The sequence below is a fragment of the Phascolarctos cinereus genome, unplaced genomic scaffold (genome assembly GCF_003287225.1).
Source record: "Phascolarctos cinereus isolate Bilbo 61053 unplaced genomic scaffold, phaCin_HiC Scaffold_3;HRSCAF=262, whole genome shotgun sequence".
NCBI lineage: Eukaryota > Metazoa > Chordata > Mammalia > Diprotodontia > Phascolarctidae > Phascolarctos > Phascolarctos cinereus.
In genome coordinates, this window is record NW_027555736.1 from 8,160,890 (window position 1) to 8,182,401 (window position 21,512).

The 21,512-nt window shown below is 43.3% G+C and overlaps 1 protein-coding gene across 3 annotated transcripts in view; it reads right to left on the minus strand.

Moving 5' to 3' along the window:
* The window catches only part of DOCK1 (dedicator of cytokinesis 1), a 577,278-nt gene that overhangs the window by 121,693 nt on the left and 434,073 nt on the right, over positions 1-21,512 (minus strand). For all 3 annotated transcript variants that reach the window (XM_020973593.2, XM_020973592.2, XM_020973594.2), the window contains exons 30-31: positions 11,312-11,390; positions 8,100-8,200 (exon numbers count right to left, since the gene is read on the minus strand). In XM_020973593.2, coding sequence (XP_020829252.1) covers positions 8,100-8,200; positions 11,312-11,390 — 180 coding nt within the window. The remainder of the gene's footprint in view (positions 1-8,099; positions 8,201-11,311; positions 11,391-21,512) is intronic.

Sequence of the window (21,512 nt, forward strand, 5' to 3'; positions counted from 1 at the left end):
ATAATACAATCGTAATAGCTCAGAGCCCCCAGTTAGGAAATTACTTACTATTCAAACAGAAGTGTGACTCTTCATAATTTAAATTTTTTGTTTATCTTTAGTTACCCCTTGGCCTTTCTCTATTTGAGGCAAATAGAGGGACACAGACAATATCAGAGTCAGGGACAAACATTGTTAAGCTCCTACTAATAAGCCAGGCACTCTGCTTAGGGCTGGTGATACAAGACAATCCCTGCCCTCACAGGCGCCTGTAGTCTAATAAAGGAGAACACACACACAAAGAGCTGACAAGCAGGGGGAGTAGTGGGGAGAGGTGGTCGGTTACCCAATAGCTAAGTGGGGAAGTGACCTGAGGAAGTGAGAATTTCATTAGATTATTTCATCTTGAGGAATAATGAGTTTCTGTGCATCATGACGTCCAGGAAAGCATCTAGGTAGGAAAGGATGAGGTGAATTTTTGGCCCCTCCACCTTCCACGTCTCTGCTCAGAGGAAGGCAGCAGCCCCAGGGGAAGGCCGGCTGAGGAGGCATGGGGTTCAGGCTTGATTTCATCTTGCAGAATGAATCCTGGAGTCCAGGCAGGGAATGCCTACCACTGCCTAGGTAAAAGACGGAAGCAGTGTAGATTACGGTGTCTGTTCCTAGATGGGGAGGGGGGGCCTGGGGACTTCGCATGGGTCCTGATATGCTGGGCACAAGAAGGAGCTTCGGCCTGACTCTTCTGTTCAGGGATGTCCACAGGGGCTGAGATCCCTCCTCAGTCTTTCCCTTTTCTGCTGCAGCTCAGCCCTACCTTTGTTTTCTCCTTCAGTATGTCACTTTATGCTCATGTCTGTGGTTCATGTGCTCCCAGTTATGTGTGGCTTGGCTAGTTAAGTTTTGGAAGGGTTGGGAACCACACTTTCCCCGCAGCTGTGGATGCCACTCAGCTCTTGGAGACCCTGCTTCTTGGTAAGAACACCTGGGGGTGACTCAGGTCTGCCTTCCTTCTCAAAGATCGGCCTGAGGGCTCAGAGAATGCTCATCCCTTTGAACTATACACATCACAGTAAGCCAGTTGGAGCTCAAATCGTTATTTCTCACAGACATTTAATACTCCAAGAACCTGTGGGGTTCAAACAGGTGGGAACTCACAAGGTGGGAACACTCTTGTCTGATGCATGTCCAGCATATTTTTAGTTACTTGAAGACCACAAAGTTGGGTGGCTTGTCCAGGACCACACAACTAGTAAGTATTACAAGCAGAACCTGAACCCAGGTTTCCTCCAAGGCTCTAGTCACTATACCATGTGACTCATTTGGGCAGTTAAGAATATACATGTGATAACGAGGATGAGTGAATTCTGTGATTTTTGAGTTGCAACTAGTCTCAAAATGCAGGCTTAAAAGGCAGCTTCTTCAAATGAAGATCTCCCTGTTATGCTGGATTATTCTCACTTCTGTTTCGATGATGTGATGCCATGGATATGGGGGCCCTCCACTGGTACAGATCAGAGCTCCCCAAGTCCAGGCTGGCCCAGCCCATGGCACCCTTGTCCACATATTCCCCCTAAGAGGATCCTCCCAAAGCATGGGGCTCTCTCTTCTGACATTTTGTGATGCTAATATACCTATAAGGCTGTGCTCTAGGAATCTTTCACTTTTGCCGCTGGACACAGTAAAATGCCCAGTGGTGGGAAGACCAACCTCATACATCTACAGGAGACACGCTGTCGTTTAACTCTTTTCTTCCTGGAATGTCGGCATCACCTCCCCCGGCCTCAGACCTTGTTGGGGTGCGGTAGCCTGGTGGGCTAGAACGCCCCTAGATTTCGGTGCGGGATGATTGAGAATGAGGGATAAAATACTTTTGCAATGATCAATGGCCCTTTTCCTCAGGAATTCTGTGAGAAAGAAGATTCTCCAGGAAAATGTTTCCTGAACATGTGGACGTTGCTCCTGCCGGTGCCAGCAGAGAAGAGGGACCCTGACAGCTGGCAGGACCAGCCAGGATGGCCCTGGATTGCCTTGGACACTGGAGTTGTGAATGCAGCCTCTGCCCTGCTGAGGGCATCATGTGCTTTGTCATTTCTCATCAGCCCAGATCTCATGCCTGCCTTCAGCTTCCTGTAACATGTTCAGATCTCAGGCACACAATCAAGACCGCAGAAAATCCTGGACCAGTCAGAAGAAGCCCTCAGCCAGAGAGATCCCCCCAAAATAAGCCAGTCCCAATCCAGCAGACAGAATGCTGGTGTGTCTATAGCAGCGTTCTGGGATACGCTGATCTTATTTACATAGTAGCGATTGTAATGTGTGATAAGACCTAAAAAATTCAGCATCTAAAACCAATATGGAGATGGAAGAGACATTGGGACCATCTAGACCAACCCCTTCATTTTATAGATGATCAAATCAAAGCACAGAGAGGTTAAGTGACTTGGCCAAGGCCACACAAATACACAGAGGCAAAAGGCGGGAACTGGAAGCAGACTCTCTGACTCCAAAGACTCTGGACATAGATGACTGACAGCCCTGAGGGACACTCCAGAGATGGTGCTAGAACAATCATTACAGACCCCCCGCTGAGCGCAGGAGATGGTCATTCCTGGGTCAGAGCCCCCTCCCACGACCCTCTTGGGCAACAATTAAAAGTTAAGGAAAACCACTTTTAGGAGCAGTACAGAACTGGAAACAAAGTAGACCTCTGCCCATTGATCTGGGAATGGCTAAAACACGCTGTGGTGCATGAATGCAGCGAATCTTACTGGGACCTAAGAAGTCATGCATATGACAAACACAGAGAAGCAAAACTGAATGCCGCAAAATGCGAATGGCCCGCTTATTGGCACAAGTGAACGAGGGGTGTCGGGCACTGTATGTGGCATTCAGCTTTTTCCAACGTGTTGGTCAGTTCTGTTGAAAAGTTTACTTTTTCTTCGAAAATAGTTTTTCAGAGAAGATTCTGAGAAGATGGCAGAGTGGGTCAGAAAGTTTCCAGCTTTGCAGATTGACCCCCACAAACAAGATAAAACAGTGCCATAGAGTAAATGTAGAGCAGTAAAAATAAATAAGAGTTGGGGCAAAATAGTGTCCTCCTGGGACAGCCTGAGCAGATATGAAGAAAAATCCCAGGATTGAGGTTTGGTCCCTGTGAAGTGTAAACACCTTCTGGCTAGTACTGCTGAAATAAGGGGCAAGCCCCAGGGCTAGCTGGTTTGGGAGGTAGCCTTGACTCCAGCCACAGGAATTTTCACCTCCCAGACAGGGTGGACAGTTTAGCTTCTGAGCCAGGGAAGATTGAGGGACCATCTGCTGATAAGGGACACCAGCCCCACCCATGCTGCAGAGACCCAGCCCTGGGCTAGAAGGCACCAGCACACACACTGTGAGTGCAGAAGCTGTGGGGTGGGGACATAGCTGGCTGTGGGAAATTACAGGAGGCTGGAGGTCTTGATTTTAGGTTCCAGGCCAGAGGGGAGAACTGAAGGAGAATCTAAGGCCAGAGGCACCATCCCTCACACTCTAGGACTAGAGGCGATTAAAATAATAAGCTGCTCCAAAAAAAAAAAAAAAGAAATTAGCAAGGAAAGGAGAAAGAACCCAACACTATAGAAAGTTACCGTAGGAACAGAAAAAACTGGGGTTTGTCTTCAGAGGAGGACGCTGAAGCAAAAAAAACCCCTCTCCTACCACAAAGAATAATGTCAAATGGACACCTGACCAAAAAGAATTCATAGAAGAACTTTTTAAAAAAGGCTTTAAAAATCAGATGAGAGAGATTGAGGAAAAAAAAAAAAAGAAAGAAGAGTCCAAGATGAACAAGGAGATTATGAAAAGAAAGTCAAGCAACTGGAAAAGATCCAGAATTGAAACGAAGAAAACTCCTTGAAATTGAGAATTGGGCAAGGGGAAGCTAGCGAAATTATAAGACACAAAGAAATAATAAAACAAAATCTAAAGAATGAAAAAAAAGAAGAGAAGGTAAAACATCTCATAAAAAACCAACTGATCTGGAGAACAGATCAAGCAGAGAAAACACTCAAAACAATTTGGTACTGGCTAAGAAATAGAGTGGTGGATCAGTGCAACAGACCCCAGCTTCTGGGAAAAGAACTCACTATTTAACAAAAACTGCTGGGAACACTGGAAAAGAGGATGGAAGAAACTAGGCATAGACCAACATCTTACACCATATACCAAGATAAAGTCGAAAAGGGCACACGATTTAGATACAAAGGCTGATACTATCAGCAAATCAGGAGAACAAGAGATAGTTTACCTGGCAGATTTCTGGAGAATGGACGAATTTACGACCAAACAAGAGACAGAGAATATTATGAAGCGCAAAATGGATAACTTCGATAACATTAAACTGAAAAGTTTTTGCACGAACAAAGCCAGTACAACCAAGATTGGAAGGGAAGCAGAAAGCTGGGAAACAATTTTTACAACCAGAGTCTCTGATAAAGGCCTCGTTTCTAAAATATAGAGAGAACTGAGTCAAATTTATAAGAGTATAAGTCACTCCCCAATTGATAAATGGTCAAAGGATGTGAACAGGGACTTTTCAGATGAAGAAACTAAAGCTATCTATAGTCATATGAAAAAATGCTCTAAATCACTCTTGATTAGAGAAATGCAAATCAAAACAACCCTGAGGTACCACATCATGCCTATTAGATTGGCTAATATGACAAAACAGGAAAATGATAGATGGAGAAGATGTGGGAAAACTGGAACACTAATGCATTGCTACTGGAGTTGTGAACTGATCCAACCATTCTGGAGAGTCATTTGGAGTTCTGCCCAAAGGGCTATAAAACCCAGCAATACTACTACTAGGTCTGTATCCCAAAGAGATCATAAAAATGGGAAATGGACACACATGTACAAAAATATTTATAGCAGCTCTTTTTGGGGGGGCCAAGAATTGGAAGTTGAGGGGATGCCCATCTACTGGGGAGTGGCTGAAGAAGTTGTGGTATATGAATGTTCCATAAGAAATAATGAGCAGGTGGACTTCAGAAAAGCCTGGAAAAACTTACATGAACTGATGCTGAATGAAGTGACAAGAACCAGGAGAACACTGTACACAGTAACAGCAACATCGTATGATGACTAACTTTGATAGACTCAGTTGTTCTCAGCAATGCAAAGATCTAAGACAACTCCAAAAGACTCATGATGGAAAACGCCATCCATATCCAGAGAAAGAACTGTGGAGTTTGAATGCAGATCGAAGCACACTATTTGCTCTTTTTTTTTTTGCTGTTGCTTTTTCTTTCTCGTGGTTTCTTCCATTGGTTCTAATTCTTCTTAACAACATGACTAATGTGAAAATATGTTTAATATGAATGTACATGTATAGCCTATATCAGACTGCATGCTGTCTTGGGGAGGGGCAAGGAGGCGGAAGTGGAGAAAATTTAGAACTCAAAATCTTGTGGAAGTGAATGTTGAAAACTAAAAATAAATTTTTAAAAGTATTGAAACCACCTCCCCCCCCAAAAAAAGAAGAAAAGAAAACCTGAGAATAATCAGACTGCCTGAAAGCTATGATCAAACAAACAAAAAAGAATCTTGATACAATAATGCAAGAAATAATTAAAGAAAATTGTCCTAAAATGTTAGAAGAGGGGAAAGTAAAAATACAAAAAATCCACCAAACACTACCTAAAAGAGATCCTATAAGGAAAACCTATTGGAATGTCATAGTCAAATTCCAAAATCACCAGCTCAAGGAGAAAATATTACAAGCAACAAGAAAATAAAAATTCAAATATGGTGATGCCACAATGAGAGTCACGCACAACCTAGCAGCAGGGACACTGAAAGACTGTGGCCTTGGAACACTATATATGAAAGGGCAAAAGAAATGGGATTGTGGCCGAAAATATCATACCCAACAAAGTGAAGCACAATCCTGAATGGAAAAAAAAATGGACACTTAGTGAATTGCCATACTTTCAGGATTTTGTTGCAAAAAACCCTGAACTTAATAGAAAATTTGATGTACAAGATTCAAGAGAAATATAAGGCAAACATCAAAGACTAATGACAAGGGACTCAATGAGGACAGACTGTTTAGTTTTTACATGAGAAAATGTAAGATGTATTTCTAAGATTGTTCTTACTAATTGGGTAGGTCAAAAGAAAGACTGGAGCAGACCTGAATATGATGTGATCTTAAAAAAGTAACCACTTAGGAAAAGGTAAAAAGAGTAATTATTTTATACAAATAAAGTGCAAGAGGAAGAACTGACACAGAGGAATTAGATGGGGGAGGAGTGCTGGTAGTTTTGGAACCCTATTCTCATCAGGAATGGGTTAAAGAAGGAAGAATACATATCTATCTAGAAGAGTACAAAAATCCTCTAAATTCAGAAAGAAATAAAAGGTGAAGGGGATAGGGAGGGAGAGAGGATAAGGGAAGGATTTTAGAGGGACCCTACTCATATCTGATCTGGGTTAGAGAGAGTAATATATTCATTTAGAAGGGAATTGAAGTCTTCTAAGTTTATAAAGAAGTAAGAGGGTGAGAGAATAGAATAAGGGGGGTATAGAAGAGGGTTTAGATAAATGGAGATGGGAGGATAAGGGAGGAGGGGGGTAGGTTAAGTAATAGGAGGGCAATGTAGCTGGTAGAAGTAAAGTAGAGGAGTCAGGAGTGACAGGAAATAAGAGATATATACAAACATAAAATACAGATCAGAAGTAGAATTTATTAAGGAAAAAAAAGCAGGGGTAGTAATGATCTCAGACAAAGTTAAAGCTAAAATAGATTTAATCAAAAGCGAAGAGTAGGGAAACTACACCACATGTCAGTCACATTAATCAATATTGTTTTAGACTATTTAAAATAGCTAGACAGTATAAGGTTGGACTATTCCTGTGGTGTGGGAAATGAGAGGGTGGACTTAGAAAAATATGGAAAGACTTGGACTGTCAAGGAAGATGTTATCCACCCTCAGAGAAACACAGGACAAATGAGTATGGTATGGTCTTACACAGACACATATGAATGTATGTGTCTATATATATGATTATAGATATCTAAGTATATGCATGCATATGTAAGTGTATGTATGCAAAGATGTACTTGTGTGCAAGTGCATATGTGTTACATAGGTATGTATGTGTGTGTGTGTTACACATATATAAAATATATCTGTGCTTAATTGTAGCCTTCTGGGGGGGGTGGAGAGAGGAAGGCAGGGGAAAAAAAACAAAGTAAACAGTGCACAGCAGAGAGCACAAGAAAATTTACAAGGAAGCAAAGGAAAGATGGACAGCTCTGAACACAAAGCATAGTATTGATGATATCAGCTTTCTTGAAATGGAAATCCATTGCTGTCTATTCTGAATCCTCTCTTATATTCGGCTGTGCACATGGCAGTGCTTTTTTTTGTGTGCTTTTCTTATCGCGTATTTAAGTATTTTAGTATTTAAGTTTAAAATGAATTCATTTTAAAAAAAGAAAATTCTTTCTCCTAGGGAATGCTACTCTAGGGGAGGGAAGGAGGAGAAATACGTTGAGAAATGAAGGCAATGTATACACAAAAGATGTTACAAGCATTAAAATAAAGGTAAGCAAAACCAGTTGATAGGGTGAGCACGTCTGTGATTACATGCAGCATGCTACACCTATCGTCTGTCGCCTCTCTACCAAGGGAGAGAAGAATATTTCATGTCTGAGTGTCTAGAACTGAAGTAGAGCTTTACATTTAATCTGAGTTGAGCTTCCTTCCTGCATGGTTTTCATTTCCATTCCTTTAGTCACTACTGGAATTACTCTCTAAACAGAGGCATCCTGCGCAAGCAAAATTTGAAGAGTAAGCAATGGAGGCATCAATGTGGGATGATATCACAATAATTCACAGTAAAATTAATTATCCCTCTAAAGTCCAATTTTGCTCATCTATATTCCCTAAATGCATTTCCTGGGAGTCAAGTACAATGAATCTTGTAATTCTGAATCTTGATTCAAGAGAAGGAATTTATGCCCCCCACCCCAAGCACAATGGCATCTCCATGTGTACCCTATTGGCTGACAGCCCTTAGTAGGCACTTGCTGATGAATGCTCAAGTCCAGGGTTCTTAGGAGGACTTGCACTTACTTGTTGAGTATTTTGGCTCTCTTAGCACTTGAAAAGTTCTCCAGTTGTAAAGATTCTTGAGTAAGAAAAGCCACAGCCAGGTGGAAGTAATTGTTCCAGAGCTGAAATCCAAAAAAGGGGACAACAGTCACATTGTTGGGCATGAATAGAGAACAAGAAGAAAGACAAATAAAAAGAAAATTATGTTCTTCCCAGCACCTTCCTCCAAAGTACAGATAAATGCTAACAACTTACACAATTATATAAACATATAGCTACACATAATTCCCTCCTGAGGTAGAGTAAGTGAATTTGATTCAATGAAAGAGTCGGGAAATCTGGGTTCAAATTCCCCCTCTGACACTAACTGCGTGACCATGGACAAACTGCTTAACCTTTCTGAATCTCAGTTTCCTCACCTATAACATGGGCACAGTACAGTGCTTTATCCGTGGTGGATGACTAAGATGATGTTCATGGTAGGTGGAACAGACTGAATTATCTCTATCGCTGTCCATACAGGTATGCTATGAGCACTGGCTGCAGGAACGGTAAGGAAGAAATGCGGGATGATGGGAATAATAGCATCTGTGGTCAGAACTGAGCTGGACCCTTTACCATTTACCCATGTGACCTTGGGAAGCCCCCCTCTCTAAATGGGACACAGTTTCCTCATTTATAAAATGAAGAATTAGGGCAGATGGCCTCTGAGGTCTCTTTCAGGATGGCTGAACAGAACACACTTTGTAAATATTAAAGCCGTATATGTAAATATTAGATACAGTTACATCCAATATTTGGAGGGAAATGGAGGAAATACCAATGCCACCGTCTTTTCAAGACTCAAAGAGGACTCATAAGAAAGGATGTCGTGATCATGGCTCTGTAGCCAAGAAGTCATGGTCTTGCCCTCCCCACTGCTGCACAAAAGTGACATCTCCTCTTAGGGCTTGGCTCTGCTCCAGGGCTGCAGTAGGAAGGCGCTGGGACCCACACTCGCCTTTCCTACCAATTGCTGGCTTCTGTCCCACGCCTGAGGACATGAAAGAAGAGGGTTCCAGTGTGCTAGTAGTTGCTGTCTCCTCAGAAAGCCTTCCCCTGCAGCCTCACATAGCTCAGAAACGGAGCCTGAAGATATGACAGGCTTGGGAAAGTGACTCCCTTCAAGCCCTTTAAAGAACAAGATGTTGAGGAGGAAAAAACAAGTATTATAAAAACCCTCTTCCTCACTCCCTCCCCAATTTTTGTCCATTTCCCTTTGGTCAGTCTTTCATATTTCTAAGAAAGAATTGTGAGAGGGAAGAAATTCTTTCTCTTTGTCCATATGTTAGCTCCTAGAGCAGGCCAGGGGCACTCACAAGTCATGGACAGCTCCTGGACACATCTGTACAGAAATTCTAGAGTAGCCCATTTCCTAGAAAGAATAGCTTAAGATAGCCTACTCCCTAGAAAAGGTGGCTTGGGATAACCTACTTGCTAGAATGGATAGCCCACTTCTTAGAGGAGATAGCCTGAGATAGCCCAAGAAAGAATAGCCTGGGATGGTCTACTTTCTGAAAAGACATGGGCAGGTACATCGCATGCTGGGATATTTAACAGAAACCTGAAGGCCATCCTGAAGACACAAAGTCAGCCTTGAAGTCCTTAGTTAAAGATTTCTTCCTTGGTACCAGACAAGACACAGTCAAAAAGGCAGCATGTACAGGAAGGGTGGATTTAATGGAACTCACCAGGACCTTGCCCTTCCTTCTTCCCCTCCCCCCTTTCTGGGAACAGATATCTTTGACATCCTATTTTTTGTTACTTTCCTCTTGACTCTAGAGATGATGAGAATCTTCTGCTTTAAGGAATGAAGATGGAAGAAATTTAAAAAGAGATTTGGGTTTCTTCATTTTTAACTGCCCAGGAAACTGATGGCCATCAGGTAATATTTGTTGGATGTGAGGAAACATGAAAGGTGGTGTTTCAGGTCATGGAAAACAGAAACTTGATATCAGGACAGGGGCGGTGAGAGGAGGGAGACCGCCCCACCTAGGGCTCTGTTGGCCATTGCCTTGCAAAAGTTACCGGGTATCAGGGGATGAAGGACTGGGCCTAGAACCAATGAATCTTTGCTTCCTCATCCAATGTGTTATCCTAGAGGCTGCCTTCACTCCTCCCACTCCTGAAGTGACTTAAGTTGGTTATTATTTTTTAAAAAAAATTGAAACTGTTTGTTAAAAATACTCTGTATCTTCAACTGGTTACTCCCCACCCCGTGATTGGCAGTACTTTGCATAGAACATTTAATAAACGCTTTTCATCATCCATCTTTTTTCAATTACAATGCATTTAATTTTGCTCTCCCACCGCCTCTGCCCCAGAACAAAAGACAAACCAAACCCGTAACATGCTCCCACCCTGACTGTGTCCAAAGCCACAGGCTCATTTTGTATATTGAGCCCAGCAACTCTGGTGGGGTGGGGGTGGGCAGCTTCCATTCATTCTTCAAAAATAGGAATGAGCTCACAGAATGCCTTTGCTGCTCCCTTCCCCATCCTTACTCCCCTCCAGTTGCTGGTCCTCTTTCCCTCTGAAATCACTTTAAAAAAAAACCATACAAACCCACATTTTAATTTATTTTATATTTACATTTATTATTTATTATATGTATTTATTTTAAAAGGCACATTCTAATTTATTTAATGAAATATTTCCTAATTACATGTAAATTTTTTTAACATTTTTTTAAAATTTTGAGTTCCAAATTACTTTTTATATTTTGTAATACAGATTTATAATATAAGTTTTTTGCTTGCTTACCAAAGTACACGTTCCTGTTCCCCTAGCTCCATTAAATGTAAGCTCCAGGAGGGCAGGACCTGTCTCTTTTTTGTGTGCACATGCCCAGGGCCTAATACAGTGTCTGGGACACAGCAGGTATTTAATAGGTTTTTGCTGAATTCTAATGGATGCTGCCTTCCTTCCCTTGCTTCTCAGTCTGATCCAGTCACTGGTCTCAGAAAGCACTTAAGAGCTGGGCCAGTGAATTAAGCATTCACCCCATCCCTCCCTGTTCCACCGTCATGTCTACTTCTTGGGTTCTAGTGGCACTGATTATCAATTCAATTTCTATTCCTCAGATAAGTGACCAATTAAACTACAGAGCGCACAAGGAATGCCAAAACACTGGTTTGGCCAAAGTCTCCAGTGTGAAAGGCCTCTCAACTAAGGCCATGCAGCTTTCCCCTTACCTGTAGCTCAAAGTTGGCTTGATCCAGAAATTTTTTGTTGAGCATATCTGCATACTGATTAATGGCTCGCAGGAAGACTCTGAAAGATCAAGAGAAAATTACATAATTATACACTTAGACGCTGGCACCTTGGGAGGCTCGGCATTTCATTTCGATCCAATCTAAGGCTGCCTGCGAAGGGAACCCGGAGCCGTTACTGGGAACGCAGGTATGACTCTGCTGGTGGAGTGCGCGCAGACCGCTATGCAGATGTTCTCTAAATTAACCCAGGAGATCAGCACATGCAGATGAGCAGTGCCCGAAATACTGAAGGATCCTGGTCACAGAAATCTAATGTTTCCAGGAAAGGTGCAAATTAAAGCCTTTTCACAGGTACAGTCTTAATGGCATAGGCTAATGTCAGACTGTTCTTACAACCGCTTTTCTGGTCTCTTCCAATATTAACTACAACTGAAAGCTCAGCAGACCCATCTTATCCATTCTGCTTTCTAAATGTTTCATACAGGACACCATTTAATCCATCAAAGATCAAAGAGTTATTAAATAACTATCTGCTAGGTTCCAGATGAGAGGTGACGGAGGGGTGTTTAGAAGGCTCACCTGGGAGGCAGAGGCAGAGTTCTACCTCACTCTCATCTGAACTGGTCAAAGTGGGGAAGAAGGGCACACACACACACACTCACATTTGGGTAGAGAAATACATTTCACTCAACAGGGAAATAGAAGGAAAAGGGAATATGGGGCAATTGGAGGGAGGGAAGATTAAAGAGAGATGAGTCCTAATCAAAACACACTCTAACAGGATGTGCAGAAATATTTACAGCTCTTTTTGATGTGGCCAAGATAGGAAAATGAGGGGTACCAGCCATAGGGGAATGGACAAACAAGTCATGGTGCATAACTGTGATAGAACACTACTGTGCTGTAAGAAACGATGAAGGGGAGGGTTTCAGAGAAGCCTGGGAGGACTTGCACAAACTGATGCAGAGGGAAGGGGGCAGAACCAGGAGAATAACAGAGTCAAGGCCAACAACTCTAAAGGAATCCAGAACTCTGATTGACGTAATGAGCGACCAGGATTCCAGAGGCCTAACAATGAGCCATGCTATGCATTTCCCGGTAAGAGAGGTGAGCGTGGAATGAGCTCCCCATGCGGAACACGGCTGATGCAGGAATTGGCTCTGCTTGACCAGACCTGTTTGTAATGGGTTTTGTTTTTCTTTTGTTCTCAATTGGGAAGGGGAGCTGAGGGGAGGAGAGGGAGAAGGTGGATTTATTCAAGTCCTGCCTTTGATACTTACTGGCTATGTTAACCCAGGAAAGTCCCTTAACCTCTTCGTGCCCTAAGAAACTCTCCACAACTGAAAAATTCAGAAAAGGCAACGATTTGCATTGGTGGAGGGAGTTTGCTGGTCATGAACTCACTATGTTATTGACGTAACAGGCCAAGTAAAAAAAAATAAAAAAAGAAAGAAAAAGAAAAAGAAAAAGGCCATTTATTATAACCAACAACAGTCCTTGCCTTCAAGACACTTACAATCTATTCCATGGGAACAAGGTGGATGCTGATAAGTCAATGCAAATATATACATAAAGACACACACGTGAGTACATATGTGGAACAGGAAATGTGAGACAGTGGACAGTATGCTGAGCCTGGCCAAAGGAAGACCTGAGTTCAAATCCATCCTCAGACACTTACTAGTTGTGTGACCCTAGGCAAGTCACTTAATCTGTTTGCCTCAGTTTCCTGATCAGCAAAATGGAAATAATAACAACACCTGCACCTTCAGGTTGGTCTGGGGATCAAATGAGAAAGTACTTGTGAAACGCTCTACACAGTGCCTAGCATATAGTAGGCACTATATAACTATGAGCTATTTGTTATTATCTAAAGTGTATATATATATATATATATATTATATATTATATATATATATATATATATATAATAATATTATTATATATATATATATATATATATATATATATATATATATATATATATATATATATATATATATATATATATATATACATATACACACACACACACACATATTCACACATATACACATATATGTTTATTAGGAAGATGTATTAGTATATACGTAGTGATAATAGGGTTGGAGGAGGATGCTAACACAAGTTGGGGAGAACAGGAAAGGCCTATGGTTGTAGGTAGCCCTTGAGCTGACCTATACTGGGTTCTGAGGAGAGTCAGGGGGAGGAATCCAGACTGATTCGTTCTGTGAAGTTTGGATTCAGCCAAAGGGCTGCACTTGAGGACCTAGAGGGTCATATGTGGCCTTGAGGCTGCAGGCTCCCCACCCCTGGATTACGTTATTCTTGACCCTTGCATGCTGGCTCTGGAGCACAAGGCCTACTTGTTGTAAGCACTTTGCTGATGCCTGTGGACTGATGGATTGGTTGAAGAGAGGTGGAGATTCTAAGGAGAGGATCTGGTAGGGACAGAATTTAAGAAAACTCAAAGTTGTTTTAAAAATAATTTTGTAATCACTTTTATACTAATGCAACAGTATTTATATAGTCATTTCTCTTGTAAACTAGGAATTCAGAGACCCTTAGAAACAAGACCATTGGCCTTCAAAAGGAAACTACCTCCTTCTCTGATTGCTGGTCGTCGACTTTTCTACAGGCAGACATTTAACTGAAGGCATGAGTCACCTGTATGATTTCGGTAAATGGACAAGCCTTTTCTGCCTTGTTCACAAGGTAACTTTGTTTTATTGCCCATGAAAGTGTCCAAAACAATGAAACAAGCCCAGCGGTGACTCTGCTCCGGTGATGGCATTCTTCACTGCACAATGGCTTTCTCTAAGGGGAATTCACATCAGGACACGGATAATGAACTTAATTACTCTCCCTCATTCAGACAGCAGGCAGCAGTTGAAAAGTTGGTGAAAAATTGAGGTGACTTCCCAGGAAGGGGTATCCTTTAGCTCGATTCTATCCTTAAGTCTGGGCTCTTGGAGTAGGTGAGCCAGGCCAGTGAACTGAAGGGCCATTAAAAACCAGTTAGCCTGGGGGTGGGGAGGGAATGCCAGCCTCTGATAGTAAAGAGGTATGTGGCCCTGGGCGCCTTCATCTTGTTCTTTCTCTGGATTCACAGTGGCACAGCCCTAAGACTGGGGCTCCCTGAAGACAATTTCATTAAAACAGCTGTCAGCGCCATCTAAAAAATGTGAGCTAAGACCCCAGACAAGGTATAAATGCAGAAGGTGAATGGAATGTTGGCCATGCGCTAGGAGGCCCCCCAGAATGCTGGGAACGGAGGAATGAAAGAATTAAAGGAACAAAGCACCTCTGAGGTAATGTAGTCATTATTTAGTGACCTGGTTACACAGCTCTGGGGGGGGGAGAGAGATGGGGGCTCCCCTTTAAGAATTTTTAGTAAAGAATTCACCATTTCTTGTGATTCTGTGATCCTGCCTTGGCCTGCCCTCCAGCCTTAACTCTGAACTTGTAAAAGATGCTTGCCCTGGAGGTGCAACCAAGTGGAAATGGCCTGGCCACCTCTCGGTAAAGAGAGTTCTGACAACCAAGTGGGAGAATCTGATTTTGCAAACACCCAGCAAATGGCCGTCAATCAGAGCTTCATGAGGTTCAGGCACGAAAGTGGCAAAGGGGAGTTAAGGAAACATGAGGAAAGTATCCTGTGGACCAGAGCTATCTGGAAGAGGAATGAGCTGCCTGTGAGCTCCCAGAGGCTCTGAGGAGGGGCTGGAGGGGGAGATCCTGGTCCCAGGAAAGCACATTCTAGAGGTCTCCGAGGCTTCTCCAGGCTGCAAGAGTATGGAACTGTGTGACACTGAAAGTATGGAGAGGTCCCAATTAGTGCAAATAATGAGTTCTGTGAAATGGTGGCATTATTCAAATTCCCACTGCTGTATATTTACATTGAGTTGGAACCAATTACCACATTTTACATAATTATGTCTTCAAATAGTGAGAATCAGAACACATGCATTGTCGTTCAGTCATTTCAGCCGTGTCTGACTCTTGGTGACTCTATTTGGGGTTTACTTATCAAAGATACTGGAATGGTTTGCCATTTCCTTCTCCAGCTCATGTTACAGATGAGGAAACTGAGGCAGAGAGGGTGAAGTGACTTACCCAGGGTCACACGATTGAATCTGAACTCAGGTTTTCCTGACTCCAGGCTCGATGCTTTATCCACCATACCAACTGCAAGACGAATCATCATCTCCCTGATGTTGCCTTCCTCTTTGAGGAAAGACAAACACAACAACAGCCTGGGCCCGGATACTGGAGGGCAGGTCGCCACCCCAGCTTCACACAATTACTGGCTGTGTGACCTCAGGCTAGTCTGTCCACCCCTCTGGGCTTCAGCAACTTCATTTGTAACTGAGGGCTTGGACTTGACTCTGAAGGTCCCTTCCAGCTGGAAATCTGAGAGCCTATAACAATTGTGTAGACACTTCCGTGCATATAGGTTGGTACGCCCCTCCCCTGCTCCAAAGAATATTAAGTTCTGCTTCATTTTGGTGCTCGCGATGCCTAGCACTGACATATGTGTAAATGGTGAATCCTCACTTCCCTCCCAGAAGAAGACTCTGAACTCCTGGAGAAGAGGTTTATTTAGCTTGGTCCTGTTATCTCCTGTGCCCAGCTCAGTGCCTCCAGGAGGTGCTCAGCTTGGCCCAGCCCACCATTAACTCACTGCTACATTGCAGTGTTCCCCAACACCAATGAGACAAACTGAAACCAGTTTTGGCAACCTCTCTCTGTCTCCTCCTGTCTGTCTGTGTCTGTCTGTCTCTCTCTGTCTCTGTCTCTGTCTCTCTCTCTATATATATGCAGAGATAAAACAAAGGGGGAGTATTTTCTATAATTTAGATGTCCTCTACTTTTTGATCTGTCAAGCCAAGACCAAGATAAATCATGTCCAATTGGAGCTCCATTGGGTAAACAAAAAGGCCGATCAAATAAAAGGCATAATCAATGAAATAAACAAAGATCAAATGAGCTCAGCTCAGCATCTCTCCCACAAAACGAATTCTCTTGGAGCAGAGCTCCACGGGCTACAAGCTGAGCTACTACCCACAGGCCACCTGAAATCAGCCACTGGTTCAACTGGGCTGGAAGGAGTAGAGACTGAGACCACGTGGGAGGAAACGCTTTCTAGTGTGGACTGTACTAAATAGCCTTCCTTCTTAAAGTCATTTCAGGAAAGAAGGAAAATCTATTGGATGAGATGCATTTCCATAATAAAGAGAAAGTGTGGAAAAGAGTGAGATAGATCTTGTTTTTTTGCTCTGTGTGGGTGACTTTGGACAAGTCACCTCCTCTGACTGAGCGTCTATAAAAGGAAGTACATAGCCTCTGTAGCTCTTACCTCACAGGGTCATTGTGAGGATCAAATAGGAGATAGAGAGTAGATAGATAGACAGACAGACAGACAGATAGACGTATAGATAGATTTATATGCACACATATATGTACACATCATTTTGAAAACTTCAAAATGCTTATATATGTCATTTATTGACTATTTGCTTTCGGTGTGGGTGTGGGACGAGCTGGGTGGTTTGGAGCCTCCTTGAGTCTCCTCTGAAGGGTGTTTTGGAAGAAGTGACTCTAGGCTTATGCCAATTGGGAGCAAACTCTGTCAGGCTGTTAAGGCTTGGAAGTAAGTCCCCACCTGAGGACAAGCCTGGTGCAGTGTGGAGAGGCTCTTCCCCAGAGGGCTGGCTATTGGGCCACCTTCTAGAACACAGGGATCTTTCTCTCTCCCTCCCACCATTGCTTTCCTTCTGGAGAACTGTTAACAAATCGATACCCCACCGCTGCTACCAGAAGGGGTTTCACTCGGGGTCCCAGGGAGTTGGACACAACTGAAATGAGTGAACAACACAAAGACCAAAATGACGCAGTCCCTGCCCTTCAGAAGTCTCCACTCTACTGGCCGAGTCAGAGAGGGATATCCCTTCTGAAGGCGCTCTAATGTTGCAATGTGCTAGGGGAGATTAGGAGGAAGATTAAATATGAAACCACTCTGGGTCCATTTCTACAAGCTGCACCTGCCAGTGTCCCTGGGTCACGGCAGACAGCCCATAAGCACTGCTCCTAAGTCTTCCATAATCCAAAATGGATGCCCTGCTCCTGACTGGCTCTGGGGGACGTCACAAGGGAAGAAGGGATGTGAGGAAGCATTTCCCAAACAATCTACCTGCCCCTATGCATCCACCCTCCCCAATTTCTCTTTCCTTTAGGGTCATTCCAAGGCGCTGTGCCTCAGACACACAAGATAACAAGCTCTGTGCCTGATTCCACAGTTGATGGGCCCCAGATTCACAGCAAATCTTGTCCTATAGAAGAAAGAGTGCTGGACTTGAAGGCAGAGGACCTGGATCTCCCAGTCACAGAACCTCAGAATAGGAAAGGGCCCCAGAGGTCATCTAGCCTCACTGGGGCTTGGACAAAAAAAATCCCCTTTAGAGCACCCCTCCCCCCAAGAAGAAAGGTGATCATTCAGCATTCATTTGCAGAGCCCCAGGGAGGGGTGATCTCCTGCTTCTCAAGGCAGCTGACCCAGCAAACTCTGGCGTGGCTCAACGGACAGGACGTTTGTCATTGCAGCCCGCCTAAATTGTCCTTCCTGTAACTTGTAAGTCAAGTTCTATCCTCTTGGCCCAAGCAGGGGGGAAAAAGCCAAACTCATCCCTTTTCCTCATGACAGTCTTTCACATCTTAAAGAGAGCTCTCACGCCCCATCTATGGCTTCTCCTTCTTCAGGCTAAAAAGACCTTCCTTCTCAACTCATTCTTGTAGTATGGACTCTAGTCCCTTCACCACCCTGGTTAGCCTCTTCTGAATCTTGGTAGCTTATCATTGTCCTTCTTAAGCTGTGCTCCCAGAACGGAACCTCCAAATCCTCCAGATACGGTCTGATCTTAGACTTCTTTCTTTCTCCCCTTTTCTCTCTACCTCTTTTTCCCTATGCATCCCTCTTTCTCCCTCTCCCTGATTTTTTGAGACAAATTGCTCTGATTTAAAATGTTACTGCAATTTTTGATGCCCATGTGACCCTAGACAAATTCCTTTCCCTCTTTGGGCCTCAGTTTCCTGTAAATGAGAGGGTTTACCTTGTGTGAAGGGAATTATGATTTTTTATTAATCAATATGATATGTATAACAAATATACTAATACTTTAGATTTCTCAGAGCTCCCTTCCTGGCTTGGGAGTCCGAAGCTTACAGTGAGCTGGGGTGATCTCAGAGGTCCAGTCTAGCTCCTATGGGGTTGTCTGCACTCCACTCTAGTCTCTGATGAGGACAAAGCCCCTACTAGGTCAGCAAAGTGATGATCAGTACTCAGAGATGATCTTGCAGGTGACTGGGGCTGACACCCCCAGTTCAGCATCTGTGCCTTGTATGGACTTCATCAAGTCTGTCAGGGGGAGTAAAGTAATTTCCAAAGACAGCAGTTCAAAGCAATATGAAACGGGAATGCTTTTTATGGTTGTTGCCTCAAACTGGTAAAACTATCAACAAAATTGAGATTTTATGGAGGTCATTTTGTAGTTTCCATCATGCTAATTACCCTAAGCGATTGTTGAAACACAAGTTTTTAGGACAGAAATAAAGAGCCCTATCTGTGATACAGGCAGACATCCACAGAGCCACAGATTGCTTAAAGGACTTCCAGACCTCAGCTGGCCCAGTTGCCCAGCCTCAGGGCACCTACATTATCAAGATGGACAGACTGTCAGCCTTAGATTTAATAATCTCCTGGCAAGGAGATTCCATAAGCCCCTCTTGGTAACCTCTTTCTGTGCTGGCCAAGTCAGGAAGGTAGCCAGTCTCACCCTCCTTTTGAAAGGGATGCTCATTTTCAGTGGTTTGATTCTCCATGGAGACACATTATTGTGTTATAGAGCAGAGATTTAAAGATGGCTACCAAGCTCTCCTTCCACCATCTTGACTCCAAGGCTAATCTATCAGGCAGACAAGAAGCAACTCACATGGAACTGAGTTACTAATGTGTCAAGTACAACTTAGTCAGGGGCTGAAGCAGCCAATGGGACCAAGAGATAAAGCCTCAAACACCAGGCTTCTACCTACAGGCTCCCACACACCTCCCCACCCACCCTTCGAGTAATTTTTGTTAACCTAATGATTTCTAGTGATTGACAGTTTTATTTCCACCCTAAATCAAGAATATTTTTAGTAGTTTTTCAGTTTAAAATGATACATAAAACAAAATTAAAAACAAAAATATCAATAAACCAAAGCAATCAATCATCCAGCAGTTTTTCAGCACCTATCACGTACCCAGGCCCTGACCACACAAAGAATGAAATAATTCCTCCCTGCAATAAGAAGAAAACGGATGACCTTCGAGGCAGGACAGACGTTTAAGGCTTTCTATAATATGGATCCCCACTCCCCTTCTTGACTTCTTTGAGAGTGCTCAAGTGCTAATACCTGAATTCATCATTCTATGTCCTTGCAGCTCTCTATCCCCTGGGCCTGGGAGACTCTCACTACTCACATTTACTAATTGGAGCCCTTGCCTTTCTCCAACGCCCAGTCCTAGCATCACTCCGCTCCTGAAAAAACTGCTTCGATGCTATTCTCAATTGTCAGTGCTTTCCCTCTCCTCCATTTTCCTTGCACAAACTTATTTGTGTACATGCTAACTTTCCCCAATCCCAGGAGATTGTAAGCCCTTGAGGGCAGGAATAGCCTTTTATTTTGGCTTTGCATCTCTAGGCTTAGCACAGGGTCTTAGACACCTATCAGATTATAACCCTGATCCTGTTACCAACCCTAGAGAGAACTTAAAGAACTACTTAGAAAACAAAATACCTGTAGCTCGAGTCTAAAAGAACCGGTGAAATCTGGTGCCACTCAGGACTGAGGTGCAACAGGCAAGGAAAAGAAAAAAGAAAAAAAAAGAAAGCCCTCCACAGTAACCAACAGCTTCAACAAAGGAAGGCTGCGCAGGAATGAGCCTCAGCCTCCCTGCCTGGCTGCTTCCCTGTCCTTGGTGCTAGCCCAGCCCAGCCCAGCCCAGGGCTGGCATTCTGTGGCAACTGTAGCAGAAATTTCCAGAAGCTGCAGAGCCAGTAGCTCTCGGTACAAAGCAACAAATGAAATGCTATGATGACGCGCTGTAACAGTGAGTGGAGCAGGATGGAGATTTGGTGTGTTACAAGTGCCCAGAATATCGCTGTCACAGATAAGGACTGGATAAGTGGCGCTTCCATCATCTCTGCTAGTGTTTGCAGCCAATAAAGGGCCAAAATGAGCGGCCTCATTACCACCCAAGGAACGGCAGAGTAAAAGGCATTGGACTCCCAGCAGTAATATACAGGCTTATTTCTAAAACTCTAGCTTGATGGTTACAGAATTCAATAGCATGATCCTGCATCAGGATGTTTTACTACTCCCTGTGTAAAAATGGAAGACATGGGCGGGGGGGGGGGAGAGGGATGATTGTTTTGACTAAATATTTATCTGAAATGGATGGAGATTGAAAATGACCAATTGCATCCATTTTGAACAATGACTCAAGTCACAGTGGTAGAAATGGTCCATGGAAATAAGGCCAGAAGATTAGAAGAAACTGGTTGGAAGAGGGAATCTGAGGTGATCCTTGAAAAGGCTGCAATTAGCAGTCCAGTGAAACTGGGAAGAGAGATCATGGATGCTTTATTTCAGCTGATTTATTTTGCCAGTAAATCCCAATGTTCAATCAAAATGATGGAAACCTTTTTTCCAAGGCAGAAGCTAAAGGAGTGTTAGATCCTGCCAGAGCCAGAGACATGGCTACAAGAGGGATGGTCCAATTGTACTATAGAACACTTAGTTTTACTGAGGGGTGTGTGTGGGGGGAAGGGGTCTTTGTAGCAAGTTTCTCTGATGAAAGTTTCATATCTAGGAAGCAAAAGGGACTGATTCAAATTTAAAGAACACCCAACATTCCACAAGCATGGCAAATCAGGTTAAAAAAAAAGGAAGATGAAAATTTGGAATTATATACCCAAAAAATTACTAAACAGAGCATGCCCTTTCACTGAGCTATCTCACTGCTAGGCTAGTCTCCCAAAGAGAGGAAAGCTATAGGAAGAGGTCCCATATACACACAAGAACAGTTACAGCCGCTGTCTGTCTCTGTGTCTCTTTCTCTCTCTGTCTCTTTCCCTTCCTC